The 21,322-nt window shown below is 33.0% G+C and overlaps 1 protein-coding gene, 1 long non-coding RNA gene and 1 pseudogene across 2 annotated transcripts; 1 reads left to right on the top strand and 2 right to left on the bottom strand.

The window, feature by feature from the left end:
* Positions 1-5,640: 5,640 nt before the first annotated feature.
* LOC128041402 (uncharacterized) lies at positions 5,641-10,310 on the bottom strand. The gene is made up of 4 exons (XR_008196419.1): positions 10,089-10,310; positions 9,462-9,848; positions 9,018-9,379; positions 5,641-6,274 (listed from the first exon to the last, which is right to left on the bottom strand). It is a non-coding gene; the product is annotated as an uncharacterized LOC128041402 (long non-coding RNA).
* A 952-nt stretch (positions 10,311-11,262) lies between these two features.
* Positions 11,263-11,734, top strand: LOC105767100 (probable glutathione S-transferase parA; annotated as a pseudogene).
* A 3,533-nt stretch (positions 11,735-15,267) lies between these two features.
* Positions 15,268-18,640, bottom strand: LOC105766255 (transcription factor JUNGBRUNNEN 1). Its single transcript, XM_012585635.2, has 3 exons — positions 18,331-18,640; positions 17,514-17,830; positions 15,268-15,804 (listed from the first exon to the last, which is right to left on the bottom strand). The coding sequence occupies exons 1-3, from the start codon at positions 18,524-18,526 to the stop codon at positions 15,415-15,417; spliced, it is 903 nt and encodes a 300-aa protein (XP_012441089.1). The 5' UTR covers positions 18,527-18,640; the 3' UTR covers positions 15,268-15,414.
* Positions 18,641-21,322: the final 2,682 nt, after the last annotated feature.

Here is a 21,322-nt window from a genome sequence, read left to right as displayed (position 1 = left end):
GCAACATGGTGTGGATTTTCGACCCATGTCGATGTGGCTCTACCACCTTACTGATCTAAACATCGAACATTGAGATCGATGTCAAAATAGCGCACAAACGACTTCCTATCGATAGACACTCTGGGAACCTCCGAACACGGGTCTTCAACTCCATATTGTTGACTTAACAGGGTTACATCTTCAAAGGGCATCGCATCGGCTAACTCAGCAAATAAATGAATCGGTTTAGTGTTTACAATCTCTGGCGGACAATATAGTGTGACCATTGTCTCGACATTATCATCTAAAAGTTCCATCTAGGTCAATTTGATAGAATTTGATGAAACTAGAAATTTGTAGAATAGTATCGACATCCTCCTTCCACAGCGTCGGGAAATTTTTTGCACTGATCTTCTCTTTCATATCATCAACAAACACATTTCTATCTAACCTCATTCCTATTTTCTGCTGAGTTTTAAAAATACAACCAATTGTTGTTTCTAAAATAACACCATCGAAATGAATAGCTGCAAAAAATTGATTCTCCATTTTTATCTAAAACTGCAAAAGAAAAACAACTAAACTTATAAGTATTGAACAATCACTATAATATTGACATACATGATTCTAATTATTTAAATAAAAATATAATATTAAAAATATCTAAACTAACATAATTTTAATTATTTTCAAAGTTAATGTAAAAATAAAATGTCGGTAATGACAATATATCGCAAAGAAAAAAATAGAAATAGAAAAATAAAGAACACATAGATTTTACGTGGAAACCCTTTCGGGAAAAAAACCACGGGCAGAGGAGAAGAAAATTCACTATGTCGAATTTGAATTAATTACAAGAGGAGTAGACTACACCTATTTATAGGCTTGTAAACCTTATTCTAATAGGAGTGAAACTCCTTATTCTAATAATATCAAATAGATGGAGTTTAATAAGGTTAAAAAAACCTTATTCTAAAATAAAATAAAATAAGTATAATTCTATGGGGATTTTACTTTTATTTTATTTTACCACAGTATTTTATTTAAATAAGGATTTGGGTCACTTAATTCTAACAATTTCCACCTTGACACGAATTCTTAATGAACAAGTTCTTCATCGCGAACTCTCAACGAACAAGTTTCTCCACCTCTTCCATAAAGCCCCTTAAGGGTTTATCTTCAACAATGAACACCAACCAAGTCTAAACAGTGCTCAAACTTGGTTATAGGAAGTGACTTAGTCATCATATCTGCAGAATTTTCATGAGTACTAATTTTACTCACAACAATATCAGCACGAGCAATAATATCACGAACAAAATGATACCAAACATCAATGTGTTTTGTTCTCTCATGAAACATTTGATCTTTTGTAAGGAAGATGGCACTCTGACTGTCACAAAATACTGCATTGATTTGAAGGTCTTCATTGAGTTCACTAAAGAGTCCCTTCAACAAAATAGTTTCATTACAAGCCTCAGTAATCGCCATGTACTCAGCTTCAGTGGTAGACAAAGCGACTGTAGTTTGCAAAGTGGCTTTCCAACTGATTGCACAACCTCCAATTGTAAAGAGATAACCTGTGAGAGATCTTCTTCTATCGAGGTCTCCAGCAAAATCAGCATCAACATACCCAATGGCTCTATCTCTAGTTCTTCCAAACTGTAAGCAAACATCGGTAGTACCTCGTAAGTATCTTAAAATCCACTGAACTACTTTCCAATGTTCTTTATCGGGATTCGTCATGTATCTGCTAACTGCACTAACTGCATATGATAAATCTGGACAGGAACAAACCATGGCATACATGAGAGATCCTACTACATTAGAGTATGGAACATGTGACATGTACTCAATCTCATCATCTGATTGTGGAGACAAAGCCGATGAAAGTCTGAAATGGGCTGCTAAAGGAGTACTAACAGGCTTAGCATTCTTCATATTGAATCTGCAAAGAACTTTTTCAATGTACCCTTTCTGACTTAGGTACAATTTACTTGCTTTTCAATCTCTGGGAATCTCCATACCTAGTATCTTCTTTGCTGGTCCCAAGTCTTTCATCTCAAATTCTTCATTTAGTTGGGCTTTGACCTTTATTATCTCTCATTTATCTTTCGCTGCTATCAACATGTTATCAACATAAAGGAGTAGATACACAAAAGAACCATCATTGTTTTTCTTAAAGTAAACACAACTGTTAAAGCTACTTCTTTTAAAATCATGAGAAGTCATAAAGGAATCAAACTTTTTATACCACTATCTTGGTGACTGTTTCAAACCGTAAAGGGACTTTTTCAGCAACAAACATAGTCTTCTTTTTCTGAGACTGTAAAACCCTCTAGTTGTTGCATGTAAATATCCTCCTCAAGTTCTCCATGCAAAAATGCAGTTTTTACATCTAACTGCTCAAGCTCCAAATCATGCATGGCCACAATACCAAGCAAAGCTTGAATTGAACTATGCTTCACAACTGGAGAGAACACATCTGTGAAGTCCACTCTTGGAGTCCCTTCTTTCTTCTTAAACACCCATTTACAACGAACAACCTTTTTACCTTTAGGAAGTTTCACAAGGTCCCATGTTTTATTTTTGTGTAGTGATTCCATTTCCTCTTGCATAGCAAACATCCACTTTTTTGAGTATTCACAACTAACTGCCTCAGAATAATTAGATGGCTCTTGGTTTGCATCTATATCTTCAGCCACATTTAAAGCATAAGCAACTAGATCAGCCTCGGCATACTTCTTTGGAGGTTTAATTTCTCTTCTAGTTCTATTTGTAGCGATAGAGTTTTGTGGTGAAGAAGCAACTTTATTTTGAATTTTTGTACTGGCTTTAGTAGTCGACTCTGTTGTAGATTCTAGATTAATCTGATGCTCTACCTACTTTTGATTTTCTTTATTGAAAGAGTCTTTAAGAGATAAGTTAGGTAGCATAGCAGTTTCATCAAAAAACAACATCTTTGCTAATCGCAATTTTTCTATTTTTAGGACACCATAACTTATACCCTTTTACACCAGCTTTATAACCAAGAAAAACACATTTAATAGATATCGGTTCCAATTTTCCATTATCAACATGAGCATACGCAGGACAACCAAAAATCTTTAAATCAGAATAGTTAGCAGGATTACCAGACCATACCTCTTGTGGAGTCTTTTTCTCAATGGCAACGGATGGAGATCGGTTGATCAAAAAACATGCAGTAGAGGCTGCTTCGGCCCAAAATGACTTTGGTAAGTTGGCATTTGACAACATACATCGAACCTTCTCCATGATCGTTCTGTTCATTCATTCTGCAACACCGTTTTGCTGTAGAGTATGACGAACTGTCAAGTGTTTCACGATCCCTTCTGACTTACACAATTTATTAAACTTATCAGAACAGACCTCTAAGCCATTGTCTGTCCGGATGTATTTTATTTGCTTTCCCGTCTATTTTTCAATCATGGTTTTCCAAGACTTAAATGCGAAAAACACATCGCTTTTCTGCTTCAGGAAGAACGCCCACACTTTTCTGGAAAAATCATCAATAAAAGTTAGCATATAATTAGCTCCACCTCTCGAAGGCACTCTGGATGGCCCCCACAGATCAGAATGAATATACTCCAACGTTCCCTTCGTGTTATGGATTTTTTTGGTGAATCGAACTCTCTTTTGCTTTCTAAAAATACAGTCTCACAGAACTTCAGTTTGCACATTCCTTGCCCATCAAGAAGTCCTCTTTTGCTCAATTATTCCATGTCATTCTCACTCATATGCCCTAGGCGCATATGCCAAAGTTTAGTAATATCATCATCTGATAAGGAAGAGGATGAGACAGCTGCATCACTAGTAACAGTAAAACCCTGCAAAACATATAACTTGGCAGTCTTTCTCTGCCCTTTCATCACAATGAGGGAACCTTTGGAAATCTTCAAAACCCTACTTTCAGCTATGTATTTGTACCCTTTTAAATCAAAAGTACTCAACAAAATTAAATTTCTCTTTAAATTTGGAACATGTCATATGTCACTAAGTGTTTTGACGACTCCATCGAACATCTTAACTTTAATTGTTCCAACACCTTCCATTCTACATGAAGCATTATTTCCCATCAAAACAATACCTTCAGACACTATTTCGTAAGTTGTAAACCAATCCCGATTGGGACTCATGTGGAAGGTACAACCCGAATCAAGGATCTACTCCTCACTCGCTTTAGAATTGTTGACAGAAACGACTAGAAGTCCACCATCGCTGTAGTCTTCTACAACATCAACTTTACCAGAATTTTCTATTTGTTTTCCATTTTGATTCGTAGCCTCCCTTTTGATCTTATTCTGTAGCTTATAACACTCAGATTTAATGTGTCCTTTCTTCTTGCAAAAGTTACAAGTTTTACCTCTGTTTGAAGACTTCGATCTACCCTTAGATTTACTGCGAAGATTCCGTTCATGTGTCCTTCCATGATCATCATCAACATTCAGATCTTGTCTCCCACGAACAATAAGACCCTTTCCCTAAGAGTCGGTTCTAACCACAAGATGTTTCATCTTATCATACAAGGTTAAAGAATCATAAACCTCATCAACTGTGAGAGAATTGCGGCTATATAAAATCGTATCTCTAAAGGTTGAATAAGACGGGGGAAACGAACAAAGTAGAATCAACCCTAGATCTTCCTTATCATACTGAACCTCCATGGCCTCCAAGTTTGAGAGAATTTCTTTGAACACTGTTAAGTGTTCGTGCACAGATGCACCTTCTTCCAAATGATGAGCATAAAGACGATGCTTATATGTAGCTTGCTAGTTAGAGTTTTCGACATACATATCTGTTCCAACCTCTTCCATAATCCAGCGGTGGTCCTTTCCTTCATCACATCCTGCAAAAATTCGTTAGACAAATGCAGATGTACCTGTGTTAACGCCTTTCGATCCTTGCGCTTCTTCTCTTCCTCCGTCAATGTTGAAGGCATCTTATCTACCTATAGTAGGGCTTCCTCTAAGTCCATCAGTGCAAGAACTGCTTACATCTTTATCTGCCACAATGCGAATTTGGTGTTGCGATCCAACAGCAGAATTTCATACTTTAAAGACGTCATTACCGTGATTGAAATGAACAACCCAGAAGCTCGGATACAAATTTGTACAATATATCGCAAAGAAAAAAAATAGAAATAGAAAAATAAAGAACACACAGATTTTACGTGGAAACCCTTTCGGGAAAAAAACCACGGGCAGAGGAGAAGAAAATTTACTATGTCGAATTCGAATTAATTACAAGAGGAGTAGACTATGCTTATTATAGGCTTGTAAACCTTATTCTAATAGGAGTGAAACTCCTTATTCTAATAATATCAAATAGATGGAGTTTAATAAAGTGTAAAAACCTTATTCTAAAATAAAATAAAAGAAGTATAATTCTATGGGGATTTTACTTTTATTTTATTTTACCACAGTATTTTATTTAAATAAGGATTTGGGTCACTTAATTCTAACAGTTAACATACCTTAATACTAATCTTATCAAATAATATATCAATAAATATTTAACACAAATAAACTATTGCTAAAATATAACTAATACTACTCTCTATTCCCAAGAGTTCTTTGCTTAGAAGTCCTAGAGAAAGCAGTAACTGCTGCGGCTTGGATGGAAGCAAGTGGTGGCGACGACCGAGAGAGGAGGGATGAGATCTCTCTTCTTGCCGAAGAACTAGTTCAGTTATCAGTCAAAAGCTCGATGGTGGTACCAAATTCTAAACCTACATTGATATGTACGGTTTGGACAGAAAAGATGTATAACCCAGATAGCTTTAGGGCTCATATGAAAGATATATGGAAGATAAGGAAGAAGTTTGAGATCCAGGTGGTGGGTCAAAATTTATTTCTAATAATTTTTGAGTTGGAAGAAGATCTAGAATTGATTTTGGAGGGGAGGCCTTGGCGTTTTCGAAAAAATTTAATTCTGTTTGACAGACTATGCCAAGCGATGGAGAGGGATCAGATCAAGCTTACTTTATCCCCGTTTTGGATAAAAATTGAATCGTGTTCTCCAAAATTCGATAAGAAAGATTTACTGCATGCTATTGGTGGAACGTTTGGTGGGGTTCTCAGATCTGAAGTTAGTGAGAAATTTTGTCGACTCAGAATCAATTTAGATGCCCAGAAACCACTTAGAAGAGGTATTTTTGTCTATACTAATTATGTTAGTAAAATTTGGATCCCTTTTAAGTATGAAAATCTGCCATTGTTCTGTTTTGGATGTGGAAGAATGGGGCATGAGATGAGTAATTGCACTCAGATACCACCTGCAAAGAAAAGTAAAGTTAGCGAAAATCCTCCTTACTCGGTAGCATTAAAAGTAGAATCAAGATTAATTGGAAAAGAAAGTATGAAATTTAATAGTTTGATGAAGCAAACGGGGGTGCAAAGCTCTTACATTGGAGGGGAAAAGAAGACGTCTAATAGTATAAAACATGCTGAGGACGGATACACTGAGGTGGGAGGTTCACAGGAAAATTTAAGTCTATAGGAAGGGCGAGAGATGACGAGAAGAGTACAAACTGGCGCAATAAAAACAAAAGCTGAAAGTTACATGAGAAAGAGGAAGTCATTAGATACAGATTTGATAAGTTGTTTTCAAGAAAGTGTTAACAGAGATGGAATTAAAAGGCTGAAACGAAATACTCAAGAGGATTATGACACTGGTCCTTCAGTGAAGATGACAGACAATGTTGAGCAAAATGAAGTACAAGACATAATGAGATCGGCGGCTTCCAATAGGCAAGCCGACCGGATGCAATGAAAATTGTAAGTTAGAATGTTCGTGGATTGGGGAGTCCATGAGCTGTTAAAAGGCTGCGTCTTTTCCTAAAGCAGCATAATCCCCAAGTGGTCTTCTTAATGGAGACTAAAGTTAATAAACAGAAGATGGAAAAGGTTAGACGGAGTTGCGGTTTTATGAATGGAATTGATGTTGAGGCTGAAGGCTCAAAAGGAGGTTTATGCTTAGCTTGGAAAGGAGATTTGATAATTAGTTTACGGAGTTTTTCTAAAAACCACATTGACGTTTTGGTTAAAGAGGAGCAGGTTAAAGAAGAGTGGAGATTTATAGGGTTTTATGGTTCTCCATATGTCTATAATAAGAACGTTTCATGGGATCTATTGATGACTTTGGGACTTGATAAAAATTACCCATGGCTGGTTAGTGGTGACTTTAATGAGATCTTGTATTCTTATGAGAAGTGTGGGGGTGCCCCAAGAGACGAGAGCAGAATGCATGCATTTAGAGAGGAGCTAGAATATTGTCATTTAGAAGACCTGGGAGATTGTTCACATCTGTTATCGGGTATAAAGGAAAATATTTCGACTGCTACCAATAGAGAGCTAATGGCAATGTTTACAGCAGATGAATTATATAAGGCATTAAAGGGAATGGGACCTACAAAAGCCCCAGGACATGACGATTTTCCAACTATTTTCTTTTAGAAATTCTGGCATATTGTAGGTAAGGAAACAACAAATTTCTGTTTGGATATCTTAAATAACGGTGCCAGTTTTGGTTCTTTTAATCATACAGATATTGTACTGATTCTAAAAATCCCAAATCCGACAAGTATTGTTAACTTCAGACCCATTAGTTTATGTTCGGTAATTTACAAAATGGTAGCAAAAACGATTGCTAATCGACTTCAACGAGATATTAGAAGATGTATTGATGCAACTCAAAGTGCATTTGTTCCGGGAAGGCTTATAACGGACAACGTGCTACTAGCTTATGAGATCTTGCACACCTTCCGGCAGAAGCGTACAGGAAAAAAAGGATATATGGCAGTAAAAATTGATATGAGCAAAGCCTATGATAGGGTTGAGTGGGGATATTTGAAGGACGTAATGTTACGAATGGGTTTTGCATCAGAGTGGGTCAGGCTGATTTTGAATTGTGTTTCCATAACATCCTATGCAGTTAATATCAATGGAAGAAGTGGAAGAACCTTTTCACCAACTAGAGGATTACGCCAAGGGGATCCTTTGAGTCCTGTTCTATTTTTTATATGTAGTGAAGGATTATCATCCTTGATGAGATTGGCTTCAACGGTGAGAATGCTAAAAGGTGCAAAGGGAGCAGAAGTGGACCATAAATTACACATTTTCTTTTTGCAGATGACTGTATTCTGTTCGGGGAACCATCGGATAGGGGTGCTAGAATATTAAATGATATTTGAAGGAATATGGAAAGTGCTCTGGGCAATGTGTTAATTTCAATAAGTCTTCAATATTCTTTAGTATGAATACAGCTGAGGATAAGAAGGAAGAAGCAACCGCAAAGCTGGGGGTGCGGATTTCAACAAATTTAGAACGTTACTTGGGGCTTCCGAACATGGTTGGTCAAAAGAAGAAGGAATCCTTTCAACAGTTAAAAGAGAAGATTTTTACTAGGATTGAGGGATGGAGCACTAGATGGTTATCCCAAGGTGGTAAAGAAATCTTTATTAAATCAGTGTTACAGGCCATTCCTACCTATGCTATGTCATGTTTCTTATTACCAAAGACTCTTTGTGGAGAATTTGAAAACATATTTGCTAAGTTCTGGTGGCAGAAAGCGCATAAAAGAAGAGGTATCCATTGGTGTCAATGGAAGTATTTATGCCGTCCTAAAGATGAGGGTGGATTGGGATTCAGAAATATGGCTCAGTTTAATATTTCCTTTTTAGCTAAACAGGGGTGGCGTATCTTGAACAACCCAAATTCTTTAGTAGCAAAAGTATTAAAAGCAAAGTATTTTCCAAAAGTTGATTTTTTAAATTCAAATTTGGGAAATAACGCTTCGTATATATGGAAAAGTATTTGGGCGACTAAGGGTGTCTTAGCTGAGGGATTATGTTGGAGGGTGGGAACAGGTACAAATATTTCGATTAGTCGTGATAATTGGATTCCAGTTTTACCGCATGATAGACTACCAGATTTGAATATGATTTTGAATGTTAGTAAGGTTGCGGAATTAATTGATTCAAACAGTAGAACATGGAAACAGGAGTTGATAGAGTATACCTTCTCGGAGGATGTAGCCGAGATGATTCTCAGTATCCCGCTGGCTGAAAGACCACACGAAGATTTTCAAGTTTGGAGTGCTGAAGCGTCGGGGGAGTTCACAGTACGTAGCGCCTATAAACTATTACAAAATACTGCAAATGATCCTAGAGCTTATGCTTTACAAGATCACTATAAGGACTTCTACAGGAAACTATGACTTCTCGATCTACCTTCAAAAATTAAAATTACAGTTTAGAAGATCTCGTGGAATTTCCTAGCTACTCGCGTTAATATGCTACTTAGACGACTAACTAGTAATTCAATGTGTCCTCGGTGTGGTTCTGGATCTGAATCCATGGAACATCTTTTTCGAGAATGCCCTGTTACAATATTAGTGTGGAGAGAGTTATCATTTCATAGTTATATGCAGGATAACCAGATGGGGTTTCAACAGTGGTTAACCTGGGTTTTTTCACAGTGTTTAGCATCCCACCGTCGAATTTTTTGTGTTGCAGTTTGGGCTATTTGGGGTGATAGAAACAACAGATTACATAATAAAGGAGGCAAATCTGCAAAAAAATAGGGAGATTTGTTAATAGTTACATTTTAGAGTTAGATTCAGTTGATAAAACTAGTCGACAAACTTCCATAACTGTGAATAAATAGGTAAAACCAACGAACAGATTTGTCAAAATCAATTTTGATGCAGCTTATGAAAGAGGACAAAATAAAGCGGCTATAGGAGTTGTGGTCAGAGACAAAGAGGGTTCAGTTCTCTTATCTTGTTCGGAGGTTCATCAATGGGTTTCGTCAGCCTTTGGAGCGGAAGCAATCGCATGCAGGAAAGCCCTCCAGATCGGCGTTCACATGAAGTGGGACAGAGTTATTATTGAAGGAGATTCGTTATCAGTAATAAAGAAGTGTAAAACGAAAAACCCAGATAAATCACTGGTTAGTGCGTTTATTCATGATATTCATTAGCTTTTGGTAAACTTTAAGGAATGTAAGTTCGATCATATCCCAAGATCTACAAATAGCCTTGCGCATATTCTAGCATCTGAAGCGTTTAAAAGCAACAGAGGAGATTACCTGGTCGGACGAGTCCCTGGAGTCGCAGAGATTCAAGAAGAAATCGAAAGGGTGAGAGAACCAGACTGAAGCAGGTTAAGGGAGAAATGGAGGGATGGTTTCGGAGTAGAGCAGATTTCAGAGTGATTATACTAAGCTCTTGGTTTTTCGAAACGTCTTGAAGGAGAATAGAAAATGAAGGGACAAGACGCGTTTTAGACTTTTGAGACTGATTGGGCAGAGGAAACGGCTGTAATTAATGTGCTGCAGATTTGTTTCCTTTTTTCATTTCCTAGGTGCTTAGGTTTCCTTTTTTTTATTATTATCGTTTTGTTTTTCATTCTGGTGGGCCTAGTCTGATCAATGGGTCTTGTTTTCTTTTTATGTTATTGAACTTTTATGTAATTTCATAATTTTTATATAGCCCAATCTGAGATTTATTTCAAAAAAAAAAATATAACTAATACTATAAAAAAAATCATACCGTTTCTTCTTGATTTTTTCGGGGGCCTTCAGCTGGGGAACTCGGTTGTTTTTTTTCTTCTTTCGAATCAATGAATGAATCTGTGGGGGTCCTTTTATAATAATGGAAATAATATAATAATATAAATATTTTAAACAAAAGAGAAAAAATAAAGTTGAAATATTCAGATATTAGAACTCAGACCCATGATTGACGATTTATTGATATATTAATATATTAGGCACTTTGGTGGCACCAATGACAAATAATTTTTATATGGTTTAACATTATACAATATACAATATTTTTAGGGTGAAAGATATTGGTATCGTCAATTGCTTAGGCGGCAACCTAATTTAAAAAAAAAAATTAACCATTGCTTCAATCATTGGTGGTAGGGGAAATTGGTGCCGCCTGAGCATGTGTACATTGTTCATTTTACCTAATTATGAAAATAATTATTTGACTATCCCATATTAATATTTAAATTTTTTATATTATTGTGGTAAAAAAAACCCAATCAGAATATATAAGAAATTAAAAAAAAAATCACTTTTTGAGATATATATATATATATATATATATATATTATTTTTCACAAATCATTTATTTGTAATCAGGAAAGTCAAATGAGACGATCCCAATTACTCTAAACTCTTTGTCTATGAACACAATGCCAAAACCCTTCAGTTTCATACATTAGAACCTTAATAGAAAGAGTTCAAATTTTGAATTTGTTTTGAGTTTGAAAAAAAGGGAGATGAAAATGTAGTATTGTTGGATTTCTGGCCAAGTCCCTTTGGGATGAGAGTAAGGACTGCTTTGGCGGTGAAAGGGATAAAATACGAGTACAAGGAAGAAGATTTGAGTAACAAGGATTATTTTGGTGGGGAGAATCTTGGTTACGTTGATGTTGTGTTGGTTCCATTTTACAGCTGGTTTTATGCCTATGAAAAGTGTGGGAATTTTAGCATTGAAAGAGAGTGCCCCTAGTTAATTGCATGGGCTAAAAGGTGCATGGAGAAAGACAGTGTTTCCAAGTCTCTGCCAGATCAACAGAAAATCTATGGCTTTGTTTTGCATTTGAGGAAAGTGGTCGGACTTGAGTAAAATATTGTGCTTACAACACATTTCAAGACTGCTAATGACTATGTTTCTTAAATAAGGGGGTACTTAGTTGTGCCTTGGATGGTGATTTGATATTTGTTTTTTCCCCTAATGTCATTGTCAATTGTCCAATTTTGGACTACCAAAAAGTTGACAAAACTGCACTAAGTGAAGATTTTTTCCTTTTTTTATTTTTTTTTTATTTTTATGAAACATATCTGTTAATGTGAAAAAAATTTAAATGTTTTATTTTATTTTATTTCTTTTAATATTATTTTTTAAATACTTTACTTTTAATTCTAGGTAAATTACACTTGTAGTCATTCTAAAATAGGAATTGTCTTATTTTAGTCATTCTATTTTTTCAATTTAACCACTTTAAATAAAATAATTGTGTGAATTAATCACTTTCGTTAAAAATTTAGTTTTCCTCTAATAGATTGTTGACGCGTCGCATTAGCCCATTGAGTGATTGTTACGTAACCCTTTTTCTTTTGTCAACTTTTGACTAAATTTTAAGACCTCCCTATAATTAGTCCAAATATTTTTCTCCTTCTCTTTCTTTTTCACTTCATTGCTGCTATTAACATTACATGGCCATCCCAATACCAAAACCCCAAAACAACCAGCTCATCAGTGAAGCCTTTAAGAATCTTTGATGTTTTTTCATCTCCATTTATAGTTTTGATCATTTGGATAATCTCTTCATCCTCCCTTAACTTCAGTTTAGTATTATTTTTCAGAAACATTTTTAAACTAAAATACACTTTTAAATAAAAGTTAAATTTTTTTACTTTTACTTCTAACAAAAAAATACTTTTGCAAAACATGTTGTTTTTATCTTAAACGTACTTTTAAAAAATTTAAAAACACCTTCTTTAACAATATTTTTTATCTTAAAAATACTTTTTAAAAATAATACTAAACTCCCATTACTATTTTTTAACAGTTAAAAGAAATAGTTAAACATGTGATCACTCGTGTTCACAGTCTCCGTGAGCATTTGGACGTACATGGCTAGGCAAACTCCACCATCAACTACAAGGGTAGTGCCATTGGCATGTTTACCCTTAAAAAGTTCACATTCAAATAAATTAGAAGTGGAAAATTTCCGAGAAAAATGTATTAAAGCCGGAAAAACAATGGCAAGATGGGAAAATGCATGCTAATTTGTCATCAATGGTGACTTTAGGTGCCACTCAAATTTTACATTTTGATCTTTTCGGTTTTACTGCATTGATTTTTCTTCTATTCAACAACAGTTTCTATCTTATATCATTATTAGATACCTTCTTGTCTGCATGTGGAGTTGTTATCTTGACTTTTTATATTCCTCAAAAATACCCATGTTTTTACCAAATATTTGGTATACGAATTTGACATTTTTCCTTAATTTGATATTTAATTTTTTTGGCCGGATTTGGTACTTGAACTTGATACTTTTTACTAATTTAGTGTTTAAGTTTTTTTTAGGTTCAAATTGATACCTAAAATTGTTAAATGTTATGCAAATTACTCCGAAACATTAATGTCTCGTTTGGCTACCAGTGTAATAATATGAGGAAAAATCTTATTTGTCACACATGTATTACAATAGTTACACATAAAATAAAGAATAATTAGTAAATATTTAAACTTGAAACTACAAAATTAAGTAAAATTTCTTGTAAAAATAAGGCCTCTTTAAAATAAATGAAAATTTTCCTCTCTTAGCTAAAAGTAAATAGTGGGCTAAATATTACCAACTGAGTTAATTTATTGCTAACTCATATACTAAAATATGTGTAAAAATAATACTCACACCAAACGCACTATGACAATGTTAAAAATTTGTGTTATGCTATAAAAATATTGTTAATATTAAAGAAAATTCATGTTAAAAAATTATGCATGAAGCAATGTTTAACGAAATAATATTGATTAAGAAAACAATAATTTAAAAACCTAAAATAAAACAAATTAATTATTTTAAATAAATAAAATGAAACAAATAAATCAAATTAAAAGTAATTTTAAAATACAAAAAATATCATGTCATTTACCACATGTTGATCATACATTAATTATGTTGCTACCTTATAAAAATATAATATTGTTAATATATTAAAGTAATTTGTATAAAGTTTGACAAATTCAAATGCCGAATCAAATGAAGAAAAAGAGATTAAGTACCAAATTAAAAAAATAACTATGATTTCGGAACTGGACTAGCAGATTAGATTGAGAGCTAGTCGGACAATCAATCCAGATACACTCAAAAATTCGATTAGACCGAAAACAGAAAAAACCAAGATTGGACCGTGACCTGGGACCGGAAAAACCGGTTGGACCGGTTTTTAAAAGTCCTGGGCCAATTTAGCCTGGGCCAATCCGGAAAATGGGCCAAACCAGCCCAATATACGCCAAAGCCCGAGTTTTTTTAAAAAAATTTGGCCCAAATAATCTTTTAAAAGAAAAAGAAAGAGTGACCTGAAGAAAAACAAAAGGAACAGACTACTAACGTCACTCAAGTGAAGTCTAAATCAAAACAAAGCTGAGAGTCTGCCCTCAGTCCCTCACTCACTTCAGCCCCCAGTACTACACACACTTAAGGTCCACCACCCAACCTGTCGGTCGTCAGCCCTCTGCTTCTTCAGATCTGCCTCTGCTTGCTGTTGCTGTAATGGTGACTGCTGCTTCACTGCTCTGCTTCAGCCTTTTTATTTTTTTATTTTTTTTAAGATCAAAGTAAAAGAATGATGGTAGATAGATTTTTTGAAGATCAAGGTGGGTAAATGATTTTAACATAAAAAAAAAAAGAATGATAATAGATAGAGGCATTTGTAAGTGGATTTTTATTTTTTTTAAAGAAAGTTTCAATTTCTTATAGAAGGAATAAAGTTGAAAGTTGGAACCATAAACTCTAGTTGGCATTCACTATGAATTTATTAGATATTTTGTTGCTTCTTTATTGTTTATCAAATAACATATTATATTTTATTTAAAAGATTTATTACACTTGATTTTTTTAATTTTTAATTTTTATACGGTTGAATTGATTGTTAAATTGATTGAATTAATTAAATCGAAAATTGATGATATAATCATTTCAATCATTAAAAAAGTCAAATTTAGATATTAAATTAAAAATGTGTCAAGCTTAAATACTAAACCTTTAATAAAAGAAAAGATATTAAAAATAAGATAAATTATAAAAAAATAGTCACTTTTGTTTGTTTAGATTACATTTTTAGTCACTTATTTTTGAAATATTACGTTTTAGTTACTTATGTTATAATTTTGTTACGAAGTGGTCACTTTACTGTTAAACTCTGTTACCTCCCTAACGGTAGTTTTACGTGGCAGTCCAAATGAGTTTTAAATGCCAACTTGGATGTCCAGCCGGGATGGAAATAGATTTTTAATTAAATAAATTTAATTTGGACTATCACGTACGGCATCTAAGTTGGCATTTAAAACTCATTTGGACTGCCACGTAGGACCACTATTAGGGAGGTAACAAAGCTTAACGGACCACTTTGTAACAAAACAATAACGTAAGTGACTAAAACGTAACGTTTCAAACATAAGCGACTAGAATGTAATTTGAGGCAAACAAAAGTGATTAATTTTATAGTTTACCCTAAAAAATAAAGTTTTCAATTCATATATAAAGAAAAGAAATTGACCTTAATATTCCTTCAATGCCAAGTCAGGGTATATATATTGATGTTTGGCAATTTCAACTAATACAAATCTCATTAAAACTAATTCAACTGTAACCTATAAAACCATTATTTACACACTAAAGGGATCAAAAGCAAACTCTACAACTGATTTGAGCTCATCCCAGTTTGCAAGAGTAAAGAAATCATTATTTCCTGGACAACTTGAAAAGCTTGAAGATGACGCCATTGATGAAGGTTGAGCAATGCTCAATTGCTCTGCATGCCACTGGTTTCTTCCATTCATACCACTGAACCCCGGCTTCTCATCACAGCTTTGAACAAGTGGAGAGCCAAAAGCGATGTAAGTCTCATGAATGTTGGATCCCAATCCCATGCTGCAGATAATTTGGGGGCTTGGTGTGGCAGTTGAAGTGCGGTTTGAGGCGATTTCTCTCCAATCTGGAGTGTACTTTCTATGCGATACGCTTCGCTTGAAAATTCGACATATAGTCCACACTTCCTGCAATCTCAGCAAAGTATATGAAACATTAAAACAACTTCATCCCATGAATGAATACTTGGTAAATACAAGATCCTCAATTGCAAACACGATTTTATAGTCATTTTTTTTTTATTCAACACTGATGCACAATTCAAATGACAATAAAATCGTATGTTCCATCTAAAATGGTATTATAGAGTGAGCAATGAAGCAGAGCGGAATTGGATATTGCAAAATCCACAACCACCATGCTCTCCACTACTTTGCCTTCCCCTCGCCCTTGAAATTTTAATACCACCACCTTTATAAAACCTTGAATATATCTATATCAACCTCGTTTGGCCTCATCTTTTTTTTTTTTAATTGTAAAAAATAAACTTTTACGAGTACAAATGCTTATATTACATGTTGGAACAACTATAAAGTAGAATTAAATCATTATAACTCATAAACAAATGAAGAATCATAAATAATTCGGACTAAAATCTATACATGCATATAGGCACCTAATAAAACTAAAACCACACAATTATACATAGTCAAAGATTAATTATTTTAGTTCTTTCCATGAGCATCTATTATCAGTTTAATACCATTTTCTGGTTAGAGTTATAAACTACTTTAAAATGGGTTGAGCTATAAAATAATAAAAAGAATTATATTTATATGTTAATAGTTATTTTTTCTCTAAAAAATATTTGATACATTGTTGATGTATAAATTTTATGTATTATTGATAAATAATAACACACCATTTCATTATCAAACAAAACAAAAAAAAAAATAGTGGAGGACTTATAAATAAAAACTAATAACTTTATTTAGACATAATTAAATGAGTTAATACATAATTTGGTCCTTGAGTTTGATACTTTTTTAATGTGGTACTTTTGTTATTTTTGGTCCAATGTGGTACTTATATTTGATAAAAGTTGTACATTTTGGCACTTGAAGGTAATAATGTTGATTTTAGTGTTTGATTTGGGTTTTAGAGTTGATTTGATGAAAACTTATAACTAGTTAAATATTAGTTGTTAACTTTCATCAAATCAACTCTAAAACTCAAATAAATCACATACATTAAGTTGTATTTGATAAATTAAACACAAAACCAACAAGTTCAGTAATTAACACTAATTTTTTATAATAAAAAATCATGAAAATTCAAACCTACTAATATTAGTAATTAACTTTATTTAATCCACCTAAAACTCGAACTAAACACTAACAAGGTAACATTGTTACTTTTAAGTATCAAAATATATAACTTTCGTCAAATACATGTATCAAATTGGATAAAAAGAACATAAGTACCACAATAAAAAATTCAAATTCAAGTACTAAATAATATATTAAGCCTAATTAAATAATAATTAATTATAAATATATGTTAAAATCTTAAAATATAAATCCGAGAACCTAGACCTTAAATTTGAAATTTATTAATATTTATTTATAATAGTTAAAATTAATATTTCAATAAAATTATTAGTATTTATTTATAAATCTTTTATATTTTTCTATTGAATTTAATAATTATATGTTAGGTTATTATTCACTAAAAGGAATTGTATTAACTACACTCCACTCCAGTCCACCTTTTAAGAAAAACGACTTCACTCACCATTATTTTTGGGGAAAAAAACTGATCCCTTGGGTTTAAATGCTACCGTGGTTGAAAAAGGATATGAAGCAAAGAGAATCATAAAGCTAGTACTTGTTCTTACAGCTTCTTCTAGTGCAAGAGACTTGGGGTTGGAAAAGGTGGCGTTACTAGCGTTGGTGTGGGTGGAATTGGGAAGGCGAAACTCATGCATCATCCAATCAGTTTTGGTTCCTTTGCCTGCAGTTCCACGGTAGTATACCAAGGTTTTCTTTAGGCCGATGCAGGCTGATCCTCCATTTGAATAAATAGGCTTGTCAATGCCGGTTGCTTTCCAAAATCCTGATCCCGTCACTCTGTTTGGTCTAATGCTGTTTCTATACTTTCTTCCTCGTCTGCAGAAGAAATATGATTCAATCTCTCCCTCACGACTGCTTGCTTCTGCAATCATTCATTATTAATCAAACAAATTAAACGCATATTCCTACTGAACTTCATTTTCTTTTAAAAAAATGGATGCTGAAATTTCTTTTTATTTGATATTACAAGAATGTTTTCATTTTCATTATATATTATATGAACATCGCAATAAGAGACAAACCGATTTTCGTTTCATATGAACAAGAGTTTGGAAACTTGGCCATTTGAAGGTTTGTTTCCATCTCTAGTTGAGGTTAAAAATTTTAAAACCTATCAAATTTCTATCATGTTTAATGGTTTCAAGGTGATTTGCTAGTACTAGGAAAAGGGTAGCTGACCTGTATACAGTTAAAATTGGCATATGGAGTATTAGGGCATAATTTAGCTAACTACAGACATTTTGATTATGGAAGCCAAGATAGAGCTTAAAACATAATTTCAAAAAGAAAAGAAAATAAAAGAAAAGAAAAGAAAAGAAAAAGATATGCGTATGAGATCAAAGGTAGTAAGATGGGACATACTTGGGAGATCCCAGGGATCAAACTTGTAGATATCAATCTGTTTGATAAGGTCGATTTTGAGGGGTTTATTATCAACTTTTCGTTGAAGATAAAACCCTACAAGCTCTTCATCTGTAGGATGGAAACGAAACCCAGGAAGTGGAGCATCTTCTTCTTCGTCCTTGTTATCAGCACAAGCTTGGACGACGATGTTCATCTTCTTTATTCAATCTTCTAATCCCTACAGGTTGCTGCTAAGTGGAGTATTTGAAGAAAACAAAATGATTTTAGTTTGTTTCTTAAATCTCTGGAATCAACAATGATAACAGGCCAAAACCTAGCTTTGAATATTATTGTCAAACCTTCTTAAATAAAGAGAATTTGGAGTCATCTGAAATTATGTGGTTGTTCAGGTCAAGTCAATTTATTGACACTTAGGCCAAGGAGGAAAAAGTCTTTCTTACAACTTTCGAAATCCTTTATATCACTTCCTTGTGGCAAAATAAATGTCAAAGTTATTCATATAAATTTTTTTTATTATAAAGTTCTTCTCATATAATTTTGATTTGGTATATTACAACCCAAACATAATAAATGTCAAAGTTGACGCATCCCAAGTCCTAAAGCACTCCCTCAAATTTAGGAGATTGATTTCAGGGAATGCTTCAATATATAGTTTATAATGCTTTATAATTTGATTTGTTAGAAAATTAGTGAGATCCATAGACCAAATGTCAAATATAAGATATGGTTTTGAACATTCAAAATCATGTGAGGTGGCCACATATTGAAAAAAGAAAGGAAAGAAGAAAGTATAAGTCTTTGGAACATGAAAAAGTACAAGCTCTTGTTCAAAAATGGCTTGAGAGGCCTTTTAAATAGTCAAGTTGTCGCTGTTTTCGCATTTATTGGTCATATGGAAAGAAAGTCGAGCTTGAGTTATGCATGCTTGAATTTTCTGTTCAAACCTATATATAAATATCTAACTCGGTGAAATGTTTTTAGGTATTGTTTAATAAATTCAAAAATTAAATGTTAAAAAAATTAAAGTATTGAATTTGATTTATAAACTTTTGATATATTATTTAAAATTAAGATTAATATATAATTAAACAATTTGATAAATGTAAAATTTGAAATTTTAAAGATAAAATATTTAAATGATAATATAATGTTAAAAATTAATTGAATTTTTTTTACATTAAGTGATAAATGGTTCCTTATCTAATTATCATATTTTCACTTTTTTATAGAAAAACTATATCAGTTGTTTTTTTTATTATGAATTATTAGACGTGTTCGTCACTACAAACATGATAATAGTAACCCCACGATTAATTACTTCATTTATTACTTTCATAGTAATAGAAATACATGTCCTACCGAAACAAAATTTGTAACTTGCTATCCTCTTGCCTAGCGGGCAATGATTTACCTCCGTGGAAAAGATGATTCATTCGGATCTGCATGAAAGCCTAACTCCATTGCATTGTCAGAATCCATGTTGTATATTTGAAAGAGGTTGACCTCCTTGCTTCTCTCATGGTACAATCCTCTTCCCGCTGAGCCCCCTTTCTCCTTGGTCCACAGAGACAAAATGTAATGTAGTAGGACTGGCGCCAACAGTTAATCACGGAAGAAAGGACTCATTGAGCCGGTTTAAAAAAACTGAAAATATTATTTTTAATTGATTTAATTTTTAACGAATTATCAAGCAAAACCTTAGATTAATTGTTAAAAATAATATTTTAATCCCAAAGTTATAATTGTCTTTTCAATTTATTTTTACTCTTAGGTTATCTGAAAGAAATGACATCCTATGTCTCGATTAGCTTGATATTTGTTAAGAAAAGTTATGGGAAAGAATTTTTATTAATTTTTTGAATGTATTTTTGTTGTATAGAAATAGTGAAATGTTGATTTGTGGACTTCCAAGCTTGATTGAGGATGGGTTGGAGTTAATCGTAGCTTGATTTAGTGTTGTAGAGCAATCATTGAGGTAAGTATCATGGATATTCATCTTTCTCCTAAGTTAGTAAGTTTAGGGTTTATGAATTTAATGTTATAATTAAGTGTATAATGGTGCCAATTGTATGAAATACTAAAAGATAAATAGCAAGGCATAAGGAGAAAAAAGAATGAAATTCTATATTTGATACACCATCAAACAATATATACATGTGAGACCCTACTATATAAGGAATGTAAATAAAAGGAATAAAATTAAATCCTAGTAATTAGCAAATTACAGATCTACATGTTTCTAACACTCCCTTCAAGATAGAGCATAGATATAAACCATGCCCATTTTGTTACAAACATAATCAATTAAAGGTCAATTAAGAGATTTCATAAAGATATATCATAATTTATCTCCCATTTTGACATAACCTATTGATATAACTTTTTTTTAATCTTCTCATTGATCTACCATATTTATATATGTTAAATTAAGCTCTTTAAACACCTAAAAAGCATATTCTCGAGTATTTTATAGTGTCTTTTGTTATATTTATGCTCTTTATAGATTTTATAGTTAATTTTAGTTTTAATTGCATTTTAATGCTTTTAGGTGTTAAATTGATAGATTTTAAGCTTAGATGTGAAAAATGACTAAATTGTAAAGGTTAGTTGATAGTTTTGTACATAATAGACCAAACTAAATAAATTATAAAATTGACTGTACAAATAAGAAATATGAGGTCCCTAATGAATAATAGTGAAATTAGAATTCAATTTGAAGCTTTAAATTGAAAGTTAGGTTAGTCCCAATTTTAGGGACTAAATTGAATAAATTATAAAATGTGTATTTGATTGTGAATGGGTTGATTATTGATAGTGCCACATGTCTTTTGTTAATTTGTAGCTAACATCGACCCGAATTCTTTGAGAGAGAAAGGAAAATCCGAAGCTGTCGACGAGTAACTCAGAATTTTCGGTTTGTAAATCTACAATTAAGGAACTGATTATTTTTTGCGTGTTTGTATCATTTTGCATTATATGGAGCTGGAGG

The sequence above is a fragment of the Gossypium raimondii genome, chromosome 5 (assembly GCF_025698545.1).
Source record: "Gossypium raimondii isolate GPD5lz chromosome 5, ASM2569854v1, whole genome shotgun sequence".
In the NCBI taxonomy this organism is placed as follows: domain Eukaryota; kingdom Viridiplantae; phylum Streptophyta; class Magnoliopsida; order Malvales; family Malvaceae; genus Gossypium; species Gossypium raimondii.
This window is presented reverse-complemented; position numbering and strand designations above follow the sequence as displayed.

Bases quoted from the DNA above. Each gene is read 5' to 3' on its own strand.
- LOC105766255 (XM_012585635.2), bottom strand. From the start codon at position 18,526: ATGAACATCGTCGTCCAAGCTTGTGCTGATAACAAGGACGAAGAAGAA. The intron at 17,831-18,330 runs GTATGTCCCATC...GAATGATTGCAG, and splicing joins TGATCCCTGGGATCTCCCAA to AAGCAAGCAGTCGTGAGGGA. The intron at 15,805-17,513 runs GTAAGAACAAGT...CTGAGATTGCAG, and splicing joins CTCTTGCACTAGAAGAAGCT to GAAGTGTGGACTATATGTCG.